This window comes from Theropithecus gelada, chromosome X (genome assembly GCF_003255815.1).
Source record: "Theropithecus gelada isolate Dixy chromosome X, Tgel_1.0, whole genome shotgun sequence".
NCBI classification, from domain to species: Eukaryota; Metazoa; Chordata; class Mammalia; order Primates; family Cercopithecidae; genus Theropithecus; species Theropithecus gelada.
In genome coordinates this window covers 104827412-104852049 of record NC_037689.1, presented here as the reverse complement: position 1 = coordinate 104852049, position 24638 = coordinate 104827412, and the positions used below count along the sequence as shown (strand labels likewise).

Genomic DNA, 24638 nt, shown 5'->3' with positions numbered 1-24638 from the left:
AAAAAAAAAAAAAAAAAAAAAAAAAAAAAAAAAAAAAAAAAAAAAAAATTAAAATAAAAAAATATATACAATTAACAAACTAAGAACTTCATCCTTCTTTGAAATTTTGCAAATTATCTATATAATTCATACAAATGTGGAGATTTTAAGCTGATTGAAATCTCCCTCCCATCAAGAAACTACAAAACTTCACCAGTAGCTCTGGATACTTGAGATCGCCATTGTTTTAGCAATATAGAGCTTATGAACTTAATGTTTCCTTTTTTATTAAGAAACAGACCAGGTATTTTATTTTAAAAAGCAACATATTAAACAATCTTTCTGACTATACATTCAGTACAAAAAGCTCTTCTTTTGAGAATGTCAGTGAATGTCACATTTTGATATTGCTTGCATTTTATACCACAACTGAATTCATCAGTCCTTCTATTTTATTAGTAATTAGACAAGAGACACTAGAATTGTTTAGAAAAGAAATGTACATCTCCATGTGTGTATGCATATGTGTGTGTGGTTTTTCTTTTACCAATAATTCGACGATTAAAATAATCAGGCAACATTCGTTCACATACAGCAACCAGAAGCCAAAAAGCTTCTTCCTCTTTTGCATATAGAAGCAGCACTGAAGTCAAAATATTCATTGCCTAAAATTCACAGAAAACAGTATTAAAAAGCAAATATTTCTCAGGTAATAATTATACTTTTTCAAACATAATAGTTTTTGACAGCAACAAGAATAACTGAGAGTAATAATAATGTAATAACAGTGGAAACATGAGAACTCTGAGCCAGTCCAAGGCAAAACAAGGTGAAGTCAGGCTAACATTTGATAATCAGTTATTTTATAAAGTAACATTCAAGAAAAGTGAAGCAGTAATATAATAAATACAGAATACTATAAGTAAAACCTCTCTAATTTCAAAGAGTGAAAAACCTTAATTATCACTAATCTGAAAAAAGCCTACATAATTTTCAAAGACATACTAAAATGAAAGAAAATGAACTTCATCTGTATTTCCAACTACCTATAAAGAAACAGCCCTCAGATATGAATCATCCTCAATTTTGTCCAAAACTGAACATCTTCTTTCCCCTATCAAGTAGGATTCTTCTTATCTATCCTAGTTTTGATTATGCTGAAAACTCTCTATCTGCTGCATCTGTTTCGCATCCTAGAGTTTCTTCTTATAAAATGTCTTTCAGATTTGCTTTTTCCTTCCCATTCCCACTACCATTCTAACTTGCTGCTGCTTCTTACCTATCTTGCACACAAATGTCAGATCATTACTTTTATATACATTGCCACATCCCTTGTTATAAAGGTAATAAATCCTTAATGGATAGAATTTGGAGAGAATGGAAAAGTATAAATGAGAAAATAAAACCTCTTGTATCCTACGTACCCAGAAATAAACTGTTAAGTTGATATATTTTTCTGCAGTTTTTCCTCCTTTTTCTCCTAAAATTTGTGTACTAAATCTTTATTTTTTCACTTAGCACTATATAGTAATATTCAATGCCATTAAATATTTTTCTAAAACAGTATTTTTAATGACTAAAAAAATCTAAGGTGGATATAATATAAATTATTTAACCATTCTATTATTGTTGGACATTTAGGTTAATTCCAATTTTTTGCTATTACATATAATGCTGCAGTGGTTATCTTTTTCATATAAATTTTCATCCAACTATACTTTTTTTCTCAGGAAAGATACCTAGAAATGAAATTGTTTGGTCACATGGTATTTTTAAAAGACTTCATATTATTGCCAAATTAAATTCCTGAAAGAAAATACCAATTTATATTTCTGACCAATAGTGTTTAAACGTTTATTTCACTGCATTTTTGCCAATATTGTGAATCGTAATAACTATAATCATCTTTATTGATTTGATAGTGAAAAATGGTATCTCATTGTTTTAATTTTAATTTCTTTGAGGTTGCACTTTCTTTTTCAGACTTTAACATCAACCTGTATTTTGTCTTTGGTGATTAATCCTTTCATGTCCATTGCTTATTTTTATACTTTGATACCTTTCATATAGATTTGTATATTAATTATGTCAATTTCTTGCCAAATCTAGTACACTGTTTGATGTCAAGCTTAGTTTTTACTGAATCATTTTCCCATGCAAGAAGCCATACTGGGAGGGGATGTAGTAAAAATGGCAGAGTAAGAACTTCTAAAAATGTTCTCCTCTATAAAAGCAACAAGAACACTGACAAAAGTCATCAGAATCAACTTTAGAACTCTGGAAATTAACCAATAGCTTACAGCAATTCACGTAGCATTTATTTAAGAAAATGGCTAAATCTCAGTAAAACCAGTAAGCTTTGTGGCATTTTAAATTGCCCTATTCCCACCCCCCTCCCCAGTTTCACAGTAGCCTTAACAACCAACATCTAGGCCGGGTGTGGTGGCTCACGCCTATAATCCTAGCACTTTGGGAGGCTGAGGTGGGCAGATCACTTGAGGTCAGGAGTTCATAACCAGCCTGGCTGACATGGTGAAACCCTGTCTCTACTAAAAATACACACACACACACACACACACACACACAACAGTGGGGCATGGTGGTGCACACCTGTAATCCCAGCTACTCATAAGGCTGAGACAGGAGAATTGCTTGAACCCAGGAGGTGGAAGTTGCAGTGAGCCGAGATCGTGCCACTGCACTCCAGCCTGGGCAACAGAGCGAGACTCTATCATAAAAAAAAAAAAAAAAAAGAGAGAGCAAGAGAGAGAAAAAAAGAAAGAAAGAAACCAGCATCTAGCAATTACAGTAGAAACCAGTACCTAGTAGCCACTGAATGTAACAGAATGGGGTTGGAACTGCAGCAAAGCCCCATTACCGAGTAACTGTTATTATTTGACTTGTGATTCCCTGGAAGACTCTTCTCACAAGGCTGTCCTTATTGGACTTGACACAGAGCTCCTCTGGTGTAAACCGCCTTTTCCCCAGCGGTGTTTGTTGAAAACAATCAGGGGCAGTTGTTGAACATGTGGCTATCCAAGGCAGTGGATAGCAGTTGGGCCAAACAATATGCTAACAAAGTGTTAAAAGAAAAGTGGGGGCTTTGAAAAACTGTGACATATTCCTGGGAATTCAGAAGGCCAACTACATGCATATGGCTTTATGTATACTCATAGCTGTATGCATGCTTAGGAAAGAACAGAAAAGACCTAAGCTCTTATCTCTGGTTAATCTTCCAGCTTTGTGCAAGCAGAAAGTGATAAAGATCAGAAATAGAGAAAAATCAACAAAAGCAAAAGTTGGTTCTTTGAAAAGATTAAAAAAGACAAAAAGGATAAAAAACATAGAAATATCTTTAGGTAGCCTAACTAAAAAAATTTTCAAAAAAAAGAACAAGAACGAGATAGTGTGAGAGATCAAGAGTGTGAAAGTGAGGGTGTGCAAGAGTGTGAGTGAGAAAGGGGACTCAAATTATTCTAATCAGGAAATAGAGAACTATCAACCTTATAGAAGTAAAAAAGATTATAAGTGATTATGATGAAAAATTATATGCCAACAAATTAGATAATCTAGATAAAATGGACAAATTTCTAAAAAAACCCACAAACTACTGAAACTAAAATGGGAAAGGTGAAATAGACCTATAATAAATAAAGAGATTGACTTAGTAACGAAAAAACTTTCCACAAAGCAAACTCTAAGAACAGATGGCTTCACTGGCAAATTCTACCAAACATTTAGAGAATAATTACCACCAATTCTTCACAAACTCTTCAAAAAATAGGAGAGGAGGAAATGCTATCCAACTCATTCTAAGAAACCCAGACACCCAAACTAGACGAAGACATCACAAGAAAACTATATATCAATATATCTTACAAATAAAAACATAAAAATCCTCAACAACATGCTACCAAGCTGAACTTAAGAACATATAAAAAGGATCCCAAAAGGCTAAGTGGGATTTATTCTGGGAATGCAAAAGTGATTCAACATATAAAAATCTGTATATGTTTTTTCCATATATATACACACACATATATTTTTTCCATATATATATATGAACATATATATATGTTTTTCCCATACATATATATAAATATAGGAAAAAATCACATGATCATCTCAATTGACACAGAAAAATCATTTGACAAAATCAACACTCTTTCATGATAAAAACACTCAACAAACTAGCCATATAAGAGAACTTCTGCAACCTGATAAAGATGATCTACAAAAACCCCACAGTTAACATCATACTTTATGGTGAAAGACTGATTACTCCCCTTAAGATAAATAACAAGACAGGGACATGCATTCTTGCCACTTCTATTCAACACCGTACCAAAGGTTCTAGCCAGGTCAATTAGGCAAGAAAAAGGGAAAAAGAGACATCCATACTGGAATAGGAGAATTAAAAGTAACACTATTTAGATGCCATGATTTTGTATATAGAAAATCCTAAGGAATCCACAAAAAAATCTACTAGAACTAGTAAATAAGCTCAGCAAACTTACAGGACACCAGATCAGCTATCAATTGTATTTCTATATGCAGGCAACGAACGATCAAACCATGAAATCAAGAAAACGATTCAATTTACTATAATAAAAAATTAAAATACTTATAAATAAAATTAACAAAGGAAGTGCAAGCCTTGAACACTGAAAACTATAAAACATCTTTGGATGAAACAAATTAAAGAATAATTAAATAAATGAAAAGGAAAGACATCTTGTCTTTATGGGCTGGAAGAGTTAACATTGTTAATATGAAATACTCCCCAAATTGATCTACAGATTCAATACGATGACTACCAAAATCCCAGCGGCTTTTTTTTCTTGTTTGCAGAGATTGACAAGTTGATCCTAAAATTTGTATGGAAATACAAGGAACCAAAAGAGCCAAAACAATCTTAGAAAAGAACAAAGTTAAAGAACTCACACTTCCTGATTGACAACTTTCTACACAGATGCAGTAATCAAGACAATGTGACACTGGCATAAGGGTAAACGTACAAATCAATGGAATAGAATTGAGAGTCCAGAAATAAACTCTAACATTTATGGTCAACTGATTTTTAACAAGAGTGCCAAGGCACCACTTCACGTTCACTGGGATGGCTGCAATCAAAAAGAAAAGACAATTAAGAAGTGTTGTCAAGGATGCACAGAAATTAGAATCCTTGTATATAGAATGAAGGGGAGATTTGGTAAAAAAATAAAATAAAATAAAGACAAAGAAAAAATAAAACCCTCATACATTGCTGGAGGGAATATAAAATGGTACAGTCTCTTTGGAAAATAGTTTGACAGTGCACCAAAATGTTAAACAGACAGTTATCACATAACCCAGAAATTTCACTTCAAGGTATTTACCCACAAGAATAAAAAGCAATGTCCATACAAAAACTTGTACATGAATATTCATAGCAGCATTATTCACAATAGCTGAAACAAGAAAATATCTCAAATAACTATCAATGTTGAATAAACAAAATGTGGTATGTATCCATATAATGGAGTATTATTAAATCATAAGAAAGAAATCCTGATACATGCTACAACATGGATGAACTTTGAAAATGATATGCTAAGTAAAAGACGGCAGGCACAAAAGATCACATATTGTATCACTCAATTTATATAAAATGTGCACAATAGGCATATTCATAGAGCTAGAAAGTAGGTTAGCAATTGCTTGGGTTGGTAGTAGGAGAAATGGGGAGTAACTGCTAATGGATATGGGGCTTCTTTTTAGGGTGATGAAAATGTTCTGGAATTAGATAATGGTGAAGGTTTGCACAACTTTGTGAATATATTAGAGACCACTAAAGGGGTGACATTTGTGGTAAATCAATTATATATCAACATTAGATAGATACAGATGATAAGATTAGATAGGATAGATAGATAAATAGATAGATAGATAGAGTGAGCAAGCTAGCCAGCCATGTGTCTCACGTAGGTTTTTGATCAAAACCAACAAAATCTGTTTACCATATTAAGTTTAAACTGTTTTCCCAGGCTTTGAAGATTCTTCATGATCTTGTCCCATACAAATTTACTTTTTTATTCCAATGTGAACCTAGTGAATCTTATCTCCCAAGGCAGGCTTATTCTCACCTGAATGGTATCACTCATACTTTAACCCCGAATAACTTTCCTCCTGCCCGCCATGTTTCTAACTTTGCTCTCATCTTTTAGAAGTCAATATTAAGTGCTGCCTATTTTGAAGCTATCTCTAAACTACTGCTTACAGACAGTATCACAGGGTCTGTGAGTATAAGCTCTTTGAGAAAAGAAGCATTATGCTTCTTTTGTACCTTTCAGAGATCCTAAAATATGCTAAAAATCCTTGCCATTTAGATGTTCCATTCACTTAAACAGTTTTTTTTAAAAAAATAATATATATATATCGACAAGTTACAGTGGATAGGTAGTATTGGCATGCAACAATTACAGGTATTCAACCCATTATAAATAAATGTATGGCACAGAGTGCTATCTATCCATGACATTCTAATCTCCTCTTTTTCCATAGTAGCTGCACATGTCTGTTCAGCCACACTATACTCTACAGACTGCCTTGTGAATAGGTGTATCCATGTGACTACGATTATCCAATAGAATGTGCATGAAGTGGTATCTGCCCCTTTCAAGCCTAGCCCGAAAATCTTTTACAGTTGTTTCTCCATGCTCTTTCCCTGTTCTTGTGAGTGCTAATGGTGATGAAAGTGTACTCGGGAAGCTCTGTTTTGAAAATGACAGTCTGCTGTCAGCCTACAGTCTAAGTTCCTGAATAATCTCATGGAGGAGAGCTGCCTTCTGACCTGAAGAGTAAATCTCCTTTGTTTATTCCTTCAAGAAATAAAATTATACTGTTTCATCTATTATCTGTGTTTGTGTTAGCAGTCTAGCCTACCCTAATTGATGGTGTGCTCCTAAACAATTTGTTTTCCAATGATTCCTCCACTGCCTGTAAAATAAAATTCAAACTCCAGCTCTATCCCAATCTACCTTATTGATTTGTTTCTCCAACTACTTCACTTCATCCACCCTATGTTTCTATCAAACTAAACAAACATGGTCCTATATAAACTTTAGGTTTACATCTACCTGTGTTCGGTTACATGGATTCCCTCACCTGGCATGTTCTTTTCATTCTATTTCCATATGTCCAAAATTCACCAATTTTTAAGACCTGCAAATGCTACCTTTTCCATGAAGCCTTCTCTGATGCCTCCAGATGAAAAATAGTTTCTCCTAATTATAAATCATGACAGGACTTTCTATTTCTCTAACAGTTTTTCTCACTTGATTTTTGTTTCTTAATGAATATGCTTTAACATCTCCTGGTCTACATACTTTTAAGGGAGGACCCTTATCTGATACATCTTTATATAGCCTTAAGTTCCTAGCAGAGTATCTTTTATAGAGCAGAAGTTCAATAAACATTTGTTAACTGAAAAAGAAAAATAATGAAATATCAATTCTCCTAAGTATTCCCACTACCATCCTACTTAAATTAATACTATCCTCTATCTATCTCACCCCAATCTCTTTCCTTATAATCATCACTTCCAAATTAGTGGAGCTGGATTTGATGTGATTTTATTTGGAACATACACATACAGTTGGGCTCATAGTTAAGTCATACCTGGCAGTATCCAATTTTGGGATTCCTGTATGCATAAGCAGTGAGTACCCTTCTCAGAGCAGATATGCCAGTGTCACTCTGAAAGGCTGGGTGCTCAGGCAGAGAGCGACGTAAATCACGTTCAATTTCTTCAGTAGCCAAGTTGCAGGTCCCTAAGGACTGCTCAACTACTTCAGCATAATAGCCAGGATTAGTAGCCATGTCATTAACAGCACCTGTGAAGATTATTACATTAACATACAACAGAAGAGGGATAAAATTAAGCTATTATTTCATATATACATAAAGAATTGGATTTCATTTCATTACCTTGATATTTAGCCTTATGTTTAAGTGATTCCTGAGCACAAACAGAAGAGCTTTACACTAGAATCTATGTCAAGCTACTAATTTTATCCAACAGAATACCATTTTCATGAGCTTTTTTCCCCCTTAACTGACTGTTGACACTAGAGATAAAGATTCCCCCATTATACATATCTTGCCTAATAAACTAATCTGCTCAGATGCTGGATGTGTGGATAGATAGGTAAGTTATAGGTAACTACTTACCTTTCTCTCTTTGACTAGTCTGAACTCAAGATGAGTAAGACTTTGTACTAACCATCTTTGTAATTCTTTCGCTTTAGCTTATGGCATAACTCCTAGAAAGGCATAGTTAATATCTGTTAAATAAATAAAGTGAATAAATGTAATACCTGAAAAAAGCATCCAGAGTTCTCCTCTTAAGGTTTCTGGAATCCCTCTTACAACAAGACCTCGAGTCTTTTTGGTTCGAAACATACTAACACCACGCCCACATTCTGCAAAGAGTATTTTCCATGACTGTTCCTTCATTTTTTCTTTCAACTGTAATGACAGAAAAATCAAAACAACTAAATCTAGTGAGAAATTAACTGTAAAATAACTTGCCCACTCTCTTTACCTTGAAACAACATCTATAGAAATTAAGAACATAGAAAACCAAAATCAGCATTTACCCAGGGGTGAAACACTGAATCCTTGTCATCATGAAAATCTTGTAAACTCATGTGAGCACAGCAGCTTTAATTTACTATTTTAATTCTTAGCTAAATTCATATAAAAATGGTAAAAGTGTTATACTTGGGAGACAAAGCTTTAAACCATCAGTCTCCCCAAATCACGTCTATGTCAGGATTAGAAATCTATGCAAATAAAACCCAATGTCAATAAATATGTACAACTATTATGTATCTGTAAAAATCCCCAATGTCCAACTTTTATCTTTTATCTTCATTCCTGATAATAGTCCTTGTGTATAGTGGAACTAAATAAGTTACACAGTAGTACCTGCTGGAAAACTTTTCAAGTCCCAAAAGAAGAATTTTCAGTTGTGTCACCTTCTAGTCTGCTTTTAAAATTTTTACTTTTCACCAACTGTTTCAGCCCATAGGTTTAAATATTTTGTTTTCCTACCATTTTAGAATTAAGAGTCTCCAAATTCTGAGGGTGAAATACCATCATTAAGGCTTCAGTGTTCACAGTTTTACCACATTCCCTCTGACTTGTTGAAGATTGAGCCTCCAAATTATCAGATGGCTCTGTAGACTCAGAACTAATAGCAAGCTGAAAAAGAAAGAATGCAATTATCCCAGATGCATGCTTAAGTTTCTGCAAGAAAAATATTCTAATGTTTACTGTCATTTATAAGCCACAATCTATATACATAACAAATATTAAAGCAATATCTCAGAGACATACCTATCAAAATTAGATATGTCAACAACCTGACTTCTAGAATGGCAAGCTCAGAATCTCTATGAACACACTCCCCAACAAAAGCAACAAAATAGTGGCAAAACATTCAAAATAAACCATTTCAGAACACTGGAATTAACCAAAGGCACGCAATAAACTAAAAAGCATCTATTCGAGAAAAGCTAATGAGCCTGAGTAAGACCAGAAGAGTCTGTGGGGCTTTTAACTCTATCTATCTGCCCAAGCTCAGAAATGAAAGCCAGTAGTATGGCAGCCAGTGGATCTTTTGGAGTTTCATTAAAAGCCTTATCCCTAGGGCATAGACAATATTTGACCAAACTTGCAACTCCCTGGAAAATCTCTATTCCCAGGGTGTTGTTATCATTTGATTTTATTCACAGCTCAGCTTGGTGAAAAAACTCTGTTCCCAGGGTATTATAGAAAACAATAGCAATTGGCTGGTGACAACTTAGCTGTCCAAGGCTATGATTTCAGCTAGAGCAAACAAGAGCCTGGCTAAAGATTTAAAAGGAAGACCTGAAAAACCAGATGTGATATGGAATTTTGAAGGGCTGCAACATAGTCTTGGGGATCTAGAAGAATGAATACATGTACAGGGCTGTGAACATGCCTAGGAAAGAAACGGGACAGAAGAAGTCCCCAGTCACTCAACTCTGGCTATCTTTGAAAGCAGGGAAGAAAAGCTAAAGCTGATGTGTAAATTGCCTGAAGTTTGACGTATGCCTTGACACAGATATCCTTGAGAAAAAGGTGGAATATTTGATAGCATAAGGCATTTAAGGAAATCTAACCCATCACTGAATAACCACTAAATTATACTGATTCAGGGGGTGATCCAAGGAAGTCAGGCTTAAAAATAGAAATAAGAACTTAAAAAAGCAACCAATAGAAAGTGTCTTGAGGGGACCCACTTGTTGGATTTCATAAACAAAGACTGTAAAGTAGCTATTATAAATATATTCAAAGAATTAAAACTATGTTTAAAAAAATAAAGTACCCATTAAAAAGTGGGCAAAAGGTCTAAATAGATACCTCATCAAAGAAGATATAAATGGCAAATAATCATATGAAAGAGGTTCAACATCAGATGTCACTGGGTAATTGCGAATTAAAACAACATTACACACCTATTAAAACCCAAAACATTGAAAATACCAATTGCTTATGAGGATGTGTTGATACAGGCATGCAATGTGAAAGAAACATAAATATATAAACTATACCCCTATGTTTCTTGCATCACTACTCAAAATAGCCAAGATATGAAATCAACCTAAATGTCCACCAACAGATGAATGGATACAGAGAATGTGATAAATTTTTATAATGGAACACTATTCAGCCAAAAAAAGAATGAAACATTTTCATTGGCAGCAACATGGATGAACATGGAGAACATTATGTTAAGTGAAATAAGTCAGGCACAGAAAGATAAATATCATATGTTCTCACTCATATGAAGGAGGTAAAAAGTTGAGCTCATAGAAGTATAGAGTGGAATGATGATTATTAGAGGATAGAAGGTATGGGGGGGAGGTTGTACCATTTTACATTCCCAACAGCAATATATGAGAGTGTCAATTCTTCACTTTCTCCTCAACAGTTATTATCTGTCTCTTTAATTATAGCCACCCTAGTGGGTATGAAATGGTATCTCGTTAGGCTTTTGATTTGCATTTCTCTGTTGACTAATGATATGAAAAATCTTTTAATGTGCTTATTGGCCATTTCTTTATTTTCTTTGGAGAAAAGTCTATTCAAATCCTTTAACCATTTTTAAAATTGGGTTGTTTGCCTTTTATTATTTAGTTGTAAGAGTTCTTCATACATTCTAATTAGAAGTCCCTTACCAGACATATAATTGGCAAATACTTCCTCCATTCTGTGGGTTGTCTTTTCACTTTCTTGATGATACCATTTGTAGCACAAAAGTTTTTAATTTTGATGTAATCCGATTTACCTATTTTTTCTTTAGGGTCACATGCTTTTGGTGTCATATCTATAAACAATCACCTAATTCAAGATCATGAAGATTAACTCCTATGTGTTCTCTGAGAGTTTTATAGTTTCAGCTCTTACATTTCAGTCTTTGATCCATTTTAAGTTAATTTTTGTGTATGCTTTAAGAAAAGAGTACAACATCTTTTGGGGGGTGGGGAGTATGTTGCTATCCATTGTTTTGGCACCATTTGTTGAAAATAGTTCTTTCCCCCATGGAATTAGCTTGGCTTTCTTGTTGAAAATTAACCGACCATAAATGTGAGAATGTATTTCTAGAGTCTCAATTATATTACATTGATCTACATGTCTCCCCTTATGCCAGTATCACAATGTCTTATTTACCATAGCTGTATAATAAGTTTTGAAATTGGAAAGCTTGAGTCTTCCAACTTTGTTTGTCCTCATCAACACTGTTTTAGTTACTCTGAGTCTTTTCTTTTTTCACATAAAACTTTATGAACTCCAAAGTTTTACTTTTAAAACATATCAGTTACCCGGCCTCTATGGATTATAACTACACCAGCTATTGCAAGTTATTACTAAGAGTGGTAAAAAATAAAAGAAAGACAAGACTCACTAACTTCATCTCTTAAACTTTAGCAAACCTTAGTAGCTTAAGTAAGATAAAGAATGCCCATGACTGAGGCAGAGGAAAAGTAGCAGCTTAGGGTGGACCAATCCAGTGGTATTTTAGTTTGAAATCCAAGAAGCCAGTACAAGCCCTAGCAGGGCTGGACATTAAGATTGGCTCTGAGTCCCCACCCAAATCTCACCTTGAATTGTAATAATCCCCATGTGTCAAGCATGGGACCAGATGGAGATAACAGAATCAGGGGGATGGTTTACCTCATGCTGTTCTCATGAGTTTTCAAGAGAGCTGATGGTTTTACAGGGGGCTTCCCCCTTCGCTCAGTACTCATTCTCTCTCCTTCCATCCTGTGAACAGGTGCCTTCTACCATGATAGTAAGTTTCCTGAGGCCTTCCCAGCCATGTGGAATTGTGAGTCAATTAAACCTCTTTGCTTTATTACCGAGTCTTCGGTATTTCTTCATAGCAGTGTGAGAACGGACTAATATAGTAAATTGGTACCAGGTAGTGGGGTGCTGCTGTAAAGATATCCAGAAATGTGGAAGCAACTTTGGAACTGGGTAACAGGCAGAGGCTGGAATAGTTTGGAGGGCTCAGAAGAAGACAGAAAGATGTGGGAAAGTTTGGAACTTCCTATAGACTTGTTGAATGGCTTTGACCAAAATGCTGATAGTAATATGGACAATGAAGTCCAGGTTGAGGTGGTCTCAGATGGAGATGAGGAACTTATTGGGAAATAGAGCTTTAGCAAAGAGACTGGTGGCATTTTGCCCCTGCCCTAGAGATCTGTGGAACTTTGAACTTGAGAGAGATGATTTAGGATATCTGGTGGAAGAAATTTCTAAACAGCAAAGTGTTCAAGAAGAAGCAGAGCAAAAAATTTGGAAAACTTGTAGCCTGATGATGTCATGGAAAAGAAAAACTCATTTTCTGGGGAGAAATTCAAGCTGACCACAGAAATTTGTGTAAGCAACAGGAGCCGAATGTTAATCACCAAATTCGGATGTCTCCAGGACAGGCCAGAGACCTTCACGGCAGCCCCTCCCATCACAGGCCTGGAAGCCTAGGAGGGAAAAATGGTTTCATGAGCCTGGCCCAGGGCCCCCCTGCTCTATGCAGCCTTGGGACATGGTGCCCTGCATCCCAACTGCTTCAGCTTCAGCTGTGGCTAAAAGAGGCCAAGGTTCAGTTTGGGCCATTGCTTCAGAGGGTGCAAGCCCCAAGCCTTAGTGGCTTACATGTGGTGTTGGGCTACAGATGCACAGAAGTCACAGGTGCACAGAAGTCAAGAACTGAGGTTTGGAAACCTCTGCCTAGATTGCATATATATGGAAATGCCTGGATGTCCAGGCAGAAGTTTGCTGCAGGGGCAGAGTCCTCATGGGGGGAAACTCTGCTAGAGCAGTATGGAAGGAAAATGTGGGGTCGGAGCCCCCATATAAAGTCCCCATTGGAGCATTGCCTAATGGAGCTATGAAAAGAGGGCCACCATCCTTCAGACCCCAGAATGGTAGATACATTGACAGCTTGCACCGTGCACCTGGAAAAGCTGCGGGCATTCAACACTAGCCTGTGAAAGCAGCCAGGAGGGGCACTGTACCCTGCAAAGCTACAGGGGTGGAACTGCCCAAGGCTGTGGCAGTCCATCTCTCTCATCAGTGTGACCTGGATATGAGACATGGAGTCAAAGGAGACCATTTCAGGGCTTTATGATTTGGCTGCCCCGCTGGATTTCAGACTTGTATGGGGCCTATAGCCCCTTTGTTTTGGCCAATTTCTCCCAATTGGAACAGTATATTTACCCAATGCCTGTACTTCCATTGTCTCTAGGAAGTAACTAACTTGCTTTTGATTTTACAGGCTCATAGGCAGATGGGACTTGCCTTATCTCAGATGAGCCTTTGGACCTGGACTTTGGGTTAATGCTGGAATGAGTTAAGACTTTAGGGGGCTGTTGGAAGGGCATGATTGTGTTTTGAAATGTGAGGACATGAGATCTGGGAGGGGCCAGGGGTGGAATGATATGGTTTGGCTCTGTGTCCCCACCCAAATCTCACCTTGTAATAATCCCCACATGTCAAGGGCAGGACTGGGTGGAGAGAACTGAATCATGGGCAGTTTCTTCCATGCTGTTCTCATGATAGTGAGTGAGTTCTCATGAGATATGATAGTTTTATAAGGGGCTTCCCCCTTTGCTCAGCACTCATTTTCTCTCCTGCCACCCCTGAAGAGGTGCCTTCCACTATGATTGTAAGTTTCCTGAGGCCTACCCAGCCACACAGAACTGTGAATCAATTAAACCTCTTTTCTTTATAAATTACCCAGTCTCAGGTATTTCATCATAGCAGCATGAGAACAGATGAATATAGATGGGATTCAAGGAAAGGTAAGGAGGAGTATTCAAATCAATGTGTAAATAAAAGGGTAAGGTAGAAGAAGCCAATAAAGGAAGAATTAATGATTAGAGAGTATAGGTCTCAAATTGCAACAATTCCTTTCTTTTTTTTTTTTTTTAAAAAATGCTTATTTTGACAAATCACATACTTGACCACTTAATATTTTAAGTTTAGCGGTTTGAATGAGGAGCTACATTTTTGCAAATACAGGTTGGAAAATTCATGGTTGTAGTCTGGATCTCAAGCACAGCACATTCCTTTAGTTTGAATGACTGAATCATCAGTTTATCTATTGTTCTAAACTACAGGAAAAGTATCCCAGAGGGAAAAAAAATAACCTCTTAAGTAATGAAACCCTAAACATAAATTTATAAGAGTGATGACAAGTATGCCAGTCCTATCCATTATTACCTCTTAAGTATTCATAAAGTCATGTTAAAACATTCACCTTCATCAACAGGCAGTAGGTGGTCAGAAAATTTAAAAAATGACAAAAAATAAAATAAAAAACACTTACCTTCAAAGATGGTAGTTTAAAATAATGTTTAAAATTTTGAAGAGTATAATAAAGTAGATTATTCAAGGAACTAAACTTAAATTTTTTGAACATTTTTGCTCTGGCTCTTTTGAGTGGAAAGTTTTACCCATGGTGTTTTATATATGTACTTGGAGATAAATATATATTTCTCTCCATTTGGGTGTTCACACTTATGACAAGTAAATTTGGCACTCATCAGACTTTTAGTGCCTGAGCAAAATCCAATCACATCTAGAAAGCAATATAGATTGTTAACTCTATAGCAGCTATTCTTAATCAGTTTCATTTTTATCATCTGACATTGATTTTACAATTATCATACGGCTCTAAAAGTGAAGGAAAGACAAAGAAAAGATGAACATTTCTTTATGTGTAAATTTCTACAAAATACTATATTTAAATTAGAATACTTCTTAAACTCGGTATAATAAATGGTTACAGAGTTGACCTGTAAAACCAATAATTAAAACAAAAAAATACAAACAAATACTTTTCTCAAATATCAGAAGCTTATCTTAAATAGGATCCTGTTCATAGTCCACAATTTAATGGGTGTGAATTTCATTTTCAATAGTTTCTGGTTTCCCAACTTAGAAATAAATCTACTCCCACAGCTAAACATCATTTTCCAAATTTATATTATAGTCATAAGAAACACCTTATTCTTATCAAGGCAAGAAAAAATCAGTCATGTTGGTTAAACTATTATTTGGATCTACATTATCATGTAGGAAACCCATTACTTCTATTTAAAAACTTAGTAAGATAGTTCTGCTTATGAAATTATCTTATTAAGATAATAACTATATTTCATATAGTTAGTAAGTTACTATATGTTTACATGTTCTGTGATAATCTGTAGAAGATACTTATTTTCCCATCTAAAAACTTTAAGGCATGAACTCAATTACTACCTTTCTTGACATTCCATAGTTTCCACAATTCATTCATAATGTAGTTTAAAAGCATCAGGCAACGGATCTTCAGTAGTGCTTTCCATTCTTAGGTCACTTTGCTTAAAACTAACCTAAGAGGGCCCATTTTTCTTTCACTGAGTAGTTTTGAAAAATTACCGGAGCAAGATGGCCGAATAGGAGCAACTCCAGTCTTCAACTCCCAGCGCCAGCGACACAGAAGACCGGTGATTTCGGCATTTTCAACTGAGGTACTGGGTTCATCTCACTGGGGAGTGCCGGACAATCGGTACTGGTCAGCTGCTGCAGCCCGACCAGCGAGAGCTGAAGCAGGGCAAGGCATTGCCTCACCTGGGAAGCGCAAGGGGGAAGGGAATCCCTTTTCCTAGCCAGGGGAACTGAGACTCACAACACCTGGAGAATCGGGTAACTCCCACCCCAATACTGCGCTTTGAGCAAACAGGCACACCAGGAGATCATATCCCACACCTGGCCGGGAGGGTCCCACACCCACGGAGCCTCCCTCATTGCTATCACAGCAGTCTGTGATCTACCGGCAAGGCAGCAGCGAGGCTGGGGGAGGGGCGCCCGCCATTGCTGAGGCTTAAGTAGGTAAACAAAGCTGCTGGGAAGCTGGAACTGGGTGGAGCTCATAGCAGCTCAAGGAAACCTGCCTGTGTCTGTAGACTCCACCTCTGGGGGCAGGGCACAGTAAACAATAACAAAGCAGCAGACACCTCTGCAGACACAAACGACTCTGTCTGACAGCTTTGAAGAGAGCAGTGGATCTCCCAACACGGAGGTTGAGATCTGAGAAGGGACAGACTCCCTGTTCAAGCGGGTCCCTGATCCCTGAGTAGCCTAACTGGGAGACATCCCCCACTAGGGGCAGTCTGACACCCCACACCTCACAGGGTGGAGTACACCCCTGAGAGGAAGCTTCCAAAGCAAGAATCAGACAGGTACACTCGCTGTTCAGAAATATTCTATCTTCTGCAGCCTCTGCTGCTGATACCCAGGCAAACAGGGTCTGGTGTGGACCTCAAGCAATCTCCAACAGACCTACAGCTGAGGGTCCTGACTGTTAGAAGGAAAACTATCAAACAGGAAGGACACCTACACCAAAACCCCATCAGTACATCACCATCATCAAAGACCAGAGGCAGATAAAACCACAAAGATGGGGAAAAAGCAGGGCAGAAAAGCTGGAAATTCAAAAAATAAGAGCGCATCTCCCCCGGCAAAGGAGCGCAGCTCATCGCCAGCAACGGATCAAAGCTGGACGGAGAATGACTTTGACGAGATGAGAGAAGAAGGTTTCAGTCCATCAAATTTCTCAGAGCTAAAGGAGGAATTATGTACCCAGCGCAAAGAAACTAAAAATCTTGAAAAAAAAGTGGAAGAATTGATGGCTAGACTAATTAATGCAGAGAAGGTCATAAACGAAATGAAAGAGATGAAAACCATGACACGAGAAATACGTGACAAATGCACAAGCTTCAGTAACCGACTCGATCAACTGGAAGAAAGAGTATCAGCGACTGAGGATCAAATGAATGAAATGAAGCGAGAAGAGAAACCAAAAGAAAAAAGAAGAAAAAGAAATGAACAAAGCCTGCAAGAAGTATGGGATTATGTAAAAAGACCAAATCTACGTCTGATTGGGGTGCCTGAAAGTGAGGGGGAAAATGGAACCAAGTTGGAAAACACTCTTCAGGATATCATCCAGGAGAACTTCCCCAACCTAGTAGGGCAGGCCAACATTCAAATCCAGGAAATACAGAGAACGCCACAAAGATACTCCTCGAGAAGAGCAACTCCAAGACACATAATTGCCAGATTCACCAAAGTTGAAATGAAGGAAAAAATCTTAAGGGCAGCCAGAGAGAAAGGTCGGGTTACCCACAAAGGGAAGCCCATCAGACTCACAGCAGATCTCTCGGCAGAAACTCTCCAAGCCAGAAGAGAGTGGGGGCCAATATTCAACATTCTTAAAGAAAAGAATTTTAAACCCAGAATTTCATATCCAGCCAAACTAAGTTTCATAAGTGAAGGAGAAATAAAATCCTTTACAGATAAGCAAATGCTTAGAGATTTTGTCACCACTAGGCCTGCCTTACAAGAGACCCTGAAGGAAGCACTAAACATGGAAAGGAACAACCGGTACCAGCCATCTCAAAAACATGCCAAAATGTAAAGACCATCGAGGCTAGGAAGAAACTGCATCAACTAACGAGCAAAATAACCAGTTAATATCATAATGGCAGGATCAAGTTCACACATAACAATCTTAACCTTAAATGTAAATGGACTAAATGCTCCAACTAAGAGACACAGACTGGCAAACTGGATAAAGAGTCAAGACCCATCAGTCTGCTGTATTCAGGAGACCCATCTCACACGCAGAGACATACATAGGCTCAAAATAAAGGGATGGAGGAAGATTTACCAAGCAAATGGAGAACAAAAAAAAGCGGGGGTTGCAATACTAGTCTCTGATAAAACAGACTTTAAACCATCAAAGATCAAAAGAGACAAAGAAGGCCATTACATAATGGTAAAGGGATCAATTCAACAGGAAGAGCTAACTATCCTAAATATATATGCACCCAATACAGGAGCACCCAGATTCATAAAGCAAGTCCTTAGAGACTTACAAAGAGACTTAGACTCCCATACAATAATAATGGGAGACTTCAACACTCCACTGTCAACATTAGACAGATCAAGGAGACAGAAAGTTAACAAGGATATCCAGGAATTGAACTCATCTCTGCAGCAAGCAGACCTAATAGACATCTATAGAACTCTCCACCCCAAATCAACAGAATATACATTCTTCTCAGCACCACATCGTACTTACTCCAAAATTGACCACATAATTGGAAGTAAAGCACTCCTCAGCAAATGTACAAGAACAGAAATTATAACAAACTGTCTCTCAGACCACAGTGCAATCAAACTAGAACTCAGGACTAAGAAACTCAATCAAAACCGCTCAACTACATGGAAACTGAACAACCTGCTCCTGAATGACTACTGGGTACATCACGAAATGAAGGCAGAAAGAAAGATGTTCTTTGAAACCAATGAGAACAAAGATACAACATACCAGAATCTCTGGGACACATTTAAAGCAGTGTGTAGAGGGAAATTTATAGCACTAAATGCCCACAAGAGAAAGCAGGAAAGATCTAAAATTGACACTCTAACATCGCAATTAAAAGAACTAGAGAAGCAAGAGCAAACACATTCGAAAGCTAGCAGAAGGCAAGAAATAACTAAGATCAGAGCACAACTGAAGGAGATAGAGACACAAAAAACCCTCCAAAAAATCAATGAATCCAGGAGTTGGTTTTTTGAAAAGATCAACAAAATTGACAGACCACTAGCAAGACTAATAAAGAAGAAAAGAGAGAAGAATCAAATAGACGCAATTAAAAATGATAAAGGGGATATCACCACCGACCCCACAGAAATACAAACTACCATCAGAGAATACTATAAACACCTCTACGCAAATAAACTGGAAAATCTAGAAGAAATGGATAATTTCCTGGACACTTACACTCTTCCAAGAATAAACCAGGAAGAAGTTGAATCCCTGAATAGACCAATAGCAGGCTCTGAAATTGAGGCAACAATTAATAGCCTACCAACCAAAAAAAGTCCAGGACCAGATGGATTCACAGCTGAATTCTACCAGAGGTACAAGGAGGAGTTGGTACCATTCCTTCTGAAACTATTCCAATCAATAGAAAAAGAGGGAATCCTCCCTAACTCATTTTATGAGGCCAACATCATCCTGATACCAAAGCCTGGCAGAGATACAACAAAAAAAGAGAATTTTAGACCAATATCCCTGATGAACATCGATGCAAAAATCCTCAATAAAATACTGGCAAACCGGATTCAGCAACACATCAAAAAGCTTATCCACCATGATCAAGTGGGCTTCATCCCTGGGATGCAAGGCTGGTTCAACATTCGCAAATCAATAAACATAATCCAGCATATAAACAGAACCAAAGACAAGAACCACATGATTATTTCAATAGATGCAGAAAAGGCTTTTGACAAAATTCAACAGCCCTTCATGCTAAAAACGCTCAATAAATTCGGTATTGATGGAACATACCTCAAAATAATAAGAGCTATTTATGACAAACCCACAGCCAATATCATACTGAATGGGCAAAAACTGGAAAAATTCCCTTTGAAAACTGGCACAAGACAGGGATGCCCTCTCTCACCACTCCTATTCAACATAGTGTTGGAAGTTCTGGCTAGGGCAATCAGGCAAGAGAAAGAAATCAAGGGTATTCAGTTAGGAAAAGAAGAAGTCAAATTGTCCCTGTTTGCAGATGACATGATTGTATATTTAGAAAACCCCATTGTCTCGGCCCAAAATATCCTTTAGCTGATAAGCAACTTCAGCAAAGTCTCAGGATACAAAATTAATGTGCAAAAATCACAAGCATTCTTATACACCAGTAACAGACAAACAGAGAGCCAAATCAGGAATGAACTTCCATTCACAATTGCTTCAAAGAGAATAAAATACCTAGGAATCCAACTTACAAGGGATGTAAAGGACCTCTTCAAGGAGAACTACAAACCACTGCTCAGTGAAATAAAAGAGGACACAAACAAATGGAAGAACATACCATGCTCATGGATAGGAAGAATCAATATCGTGAAAATGGCCATACTGCCCAAGGTAATTTATAGATTCAATGCCATCCCCATCAAGCTACCAATGAGTTTCTTCACAGAATTGGAAAAAACTGCTTTAAAGTTCATATGGAACCAAAAAAGAGCCCGCATCTCCAAGACAATCCTAAGTCAAAAGAACAAAGCTGGAGGCATCACGCTACCTGACTTCAAACTATACTACAAGGCTACAGTAACCAAAACAGCATGGTACTGGTACCAAAACAGAGATATAGACTAATGGAACAGAACAGAGTCCTCAGAAATAATACCACACATCTACAGCCATCTGATCTTTGACAAACCTGAGAGAAACAAGAAATGGGGAAAGGATTCCCTATTTAATAAATGGTGCTGGGAAAATTGGCTAGCCATAAGTAGAAAGCTGAAACTGGATCCTTTCCTTACTCCTTATACGAAAATTAATTCAAGATGGATTAGAGACTTAAATGTTAGACCTAATACCATAAAAATCCTAGAGGAAAACCTAGGTAGCACCATTCAGGACATAGGCATGGGCAAAGACTTCATGTCTAAAACACCAAAAGCAACGGCAGCAAAAGCCAAAATTGACAAATGGGATCTCATTACACTAAAGAGCTTCTGCACAGCAAAAGAAACTACCATCAGAGTGAACAGGCAACCTACAGAATGGGAGAAAATTTTTGCAATCTACTCATCTGACAAAGGGCTAATATCCAGAACCTACAAAGAACTCAAACAAATTTACAAGAAAAAAACAAACAACCCCATCAAAAAGTGGGCAAAGGATATGAACAGACATTTCTCAAAAGAAGACATTCATACAGCCAACAGACACATGAAAAAATGCTCATCATCACTGGCCATCAGAGAAATGCAAATCAAAACCACAATGAGATACCATCTCACACCAGTTAGAATGGCGATCATTCAAAAGTCAGGAAACAACAGGTGCTGGAGAGGATGTGGAGAAATAGGAACACTTTTACACTGTTGGTGGGATTGTAAACTAGTTCAACCATTATGGAAAACAGTATGGCGATTCCTCAAGGATCTAGAACTAGATGTACCATATGACCCAGCCATCCCATTACTGGGGATATACCCAAAGGATTATAAATTATGCTGCTATAAAGACACATGCACACGTATGTTTATTGCAGCACTATTCACAATAGCAAAGACTTGGAATCAACCCAAATGTCCATCAGTGACAGATTGGATTAAGAAAATGTGGCACATATACACCATGGAATACTATGCAGCCATAAAAAAGGATGAGTTTGTGTCCTTTGTAGGGACATGGATGCAGCTGGAATCCATCATTCTTAGCAAACTATCACAAGAACAGAAAACCAAACACCGCATGTTCTCACTCATAGGTGGGAACTGAACAATGAGATCACTTGGACTCAGGAAGGGGAACATCACACACCGGGGCCTATCATGGGGAGGGGGGAGGGGGGAGGGATTGCATTGGGAGTTATACCTGATGTAAATGACGAGTTGATGGGTGCAGCACACCAAGAAGGCACAAGTATACATATGTAACAAACCTGCACGTTATGCACATGTACCCTACAACTTACAGTATAATAATAATAAATAAATTTTAAAAAAAAAAAAGAAAAATTACCTTATCTAGTAATAGTTCCTGATTATATGTGTCAACAAAAGTAAAAGATTCATGTATTTTTCCAAGCAGTTTATTAGAATTTTACTAAATCTCTTTATATGCCCAGATTTTAGTATAACTTATTTAAATGTGGAACATTTTAATATATACCTATATAAAAACTTGGATAGAACTGATACTCATGCATAATTTCAATTACTTCTGGTAGGATTTGTTCTTTGTATCATGTCTTTGACATTCTCATAGGAAAAATTTCCTAAAGTACTTCCTGTATTCATATTTAGACTTGTTGAATTAGACTCCTGGAGATTTAAATTAAAAAGTCTTGCTGTTTGTACAAAGTCACCAGGTTCATGAAAATAGAATGCAATTTTTCTCTTTGTTTCAGAATAAGTGTAGTTATAAAAGGATATAGCTATAATTTCTGTTACTTAGAAATCAAATGGAACTAGCTCTTGTTTAAAAAGCTTTCTCTTTACTAATTTTTTACATGTACTATTATTAAAGCTAGATATATACAGATACTAAAATGGGTTAATATTCTTCATCATTGATAAGATAAAAATCTTAAGTGAAAACAATATTATAGCAATTTAAAAATACATATTTCCAAGCAGATACTATACTAGCTGGTATTTTGTACATATATTTATTAAAACCTCTAATAAAGAGTAAGAGAAACTAGAAAACTGTAGAATTCTGATGCATATTTGGAAAGATGGTAAACTCATTTTGAAACAAAATCTTTTCTTGACAACTGAGCATACTCAGCTACTAAAAGCACATGAAAATTTTAAGGGGAATAGTTACAGCTCTCCAGGTTTTGGAAAAGCAAATTAATTAAAGGAAAAAGAAAGATATGTTGAGCTTTGAAGCTAACACATGGACTGAATGTGAAATAGAACAGAACAAGGAAAACATGATATAAGTAAGAATTTGGGAGCACTGGGAGAGAAAACTACTAAGGCTGGTCAGATTTTACTTGTATTCCCACATCAAACTAAGGAATATCCTGGGTACATACTAAAAGAGAATGAGAGATAATAAAGTTGGGGCAAGAAAAACTCTTGATGGCCAATGTAGAAAATCTGTGTCTGGAATTGAGATGAAAAAAAATTTAATTACATGTTTTCACTGTGCTTTTTAATTATCAAAGGGAAAATTAATTTTACCAATACTACATTATAATTGACTTAGCGTATTATTTTCAATCTCTACTCTGGAGATAGCAGTAAAAGGCTCTATACTCCAATTCAAATAAAATAATATAGCCAATAAAGACATATTTAGTTTTTCTTTGAATTTTACTTAAAATACAAATAGCTATAATTTGTTAAGTTTTATCAATCTATTAAAACATGGGGTTCTTGGACATTGTAAAAGAAAATTCATTTGAATTTGGCCTGTCTGCATTTCCATGAGAGACATATGAAACATCAAAATCCTCCTTATCCTCTCTAATATTTTACTAGTAAACAGATATACTATTATTTTGCTTTTGGCCAGATTATGTAAATAAGGCTGACCTACAAGATATTAAATAAAAGATATCCAGACAGGTTTAAAATTGCTATCTCTTTGCAACAATAAGAGGAGTCCTTTTTCCAGGCCTCACTGAATTCTCAAATATATTTTGATTTCTTAAAAACCAAACTATGTGAAAGTACAAGGTATATTTATATGGTAAACAGCAAATATAGTAAAAGAAAGATCATATTATAATAATTTTATAAAGTATGAGTTTCTAAAAATGAATGAGTTTCTAAAAATGAAGTCCTTAATTCTCACTTCTGCTTTAGGATGTGAGTTAGACAATATACTTTCTTAGATTCTATCTTTAAAAAAAAAAAACCTGAATCCCAGCTACTCAGGAGGCTGAGGCAGGAGAATTGCTTGAACCCAGGAGGTGGAGGTTGCAGTGAGCCGAGATTGTGCCATTGCACTCCAGCCTGGGTGACAGAGTGAGACTGTCTCAAAAAAAAAAAAAAAAAAACAAAAAACAAAACAAAACCTGGACATAAATAGGAAAGGTACTATGAATTCCTTTTGAAGAATGGGCTACACTAAACACACACCTTTTTTTTCAAAATGATTTGATTGCTGTATAATTAATTACCTCTGTGCTAATATCATGATATTGAGCTGAAGCTGCTCCGCATCTGAGCCTGAGTTTTGCCACCAGTTGTTCAAAGTCTTCAACTTCATGGAAGCGAAAAGCTGTTTTCCCTTTGATGCTAATGATGACAGATTTGCTGGAATCATTTGTCTTATCTATAGCTAAGACCTAGGGGGTGAAAAACATAGAGATGAATTAAATTTTCCTTTATTGTTGACACCTTCAGGTAAATTGTGTTTGGCTTACCCTTTTGTGGCCAGAAGTTTTGGTCTATAGGTATGACTTATTAAGAAATTGACTTTGGGTACTAGTTGAACCAATCATACAAGTAACCTCAGTGCAAGTTATTTCACTTCTGAAGAAAAAGGTCTAACA

The 24638-nt window shown here is 36.6% G+C and overlaps 1 protein-coding gene across 1 annotated transcript in view; it reads right to left on the bottom strand.

The window, feature by feature from the left end:
• TBC1D8B (TBC1 domain family member 8B) overlaps positions 1 to 24638 on the bottom strand; it is a 73023-nt gene that overhangs the window by 26550 nt on the left and 21835 nt on the right. The window contains exons 7-11 of the mRNA XM_025373622.1: positions 24264 to 24431; positions 9076 to 9225; positions 8337 to 8487; positions 7639 to 7853; positions 527 to 644 (exon numbers count right to left, since the gene is read on the bottom strand). Coding sequence (XP_025229407.1) covers positions 527 to 644; positions 7639 to 7853; positions 8337 to 8487; positions 9076 to 9225; positions 24264 to 24431 — 802 coding nt within the window. The remainder of the gene's footprint in view (positions 1 to 526; positions 645 to 7638; positions 7854 to 8336; positions 8488 to 9075; positions 9226 to 24263; positions 24432 to 24638) is intronic.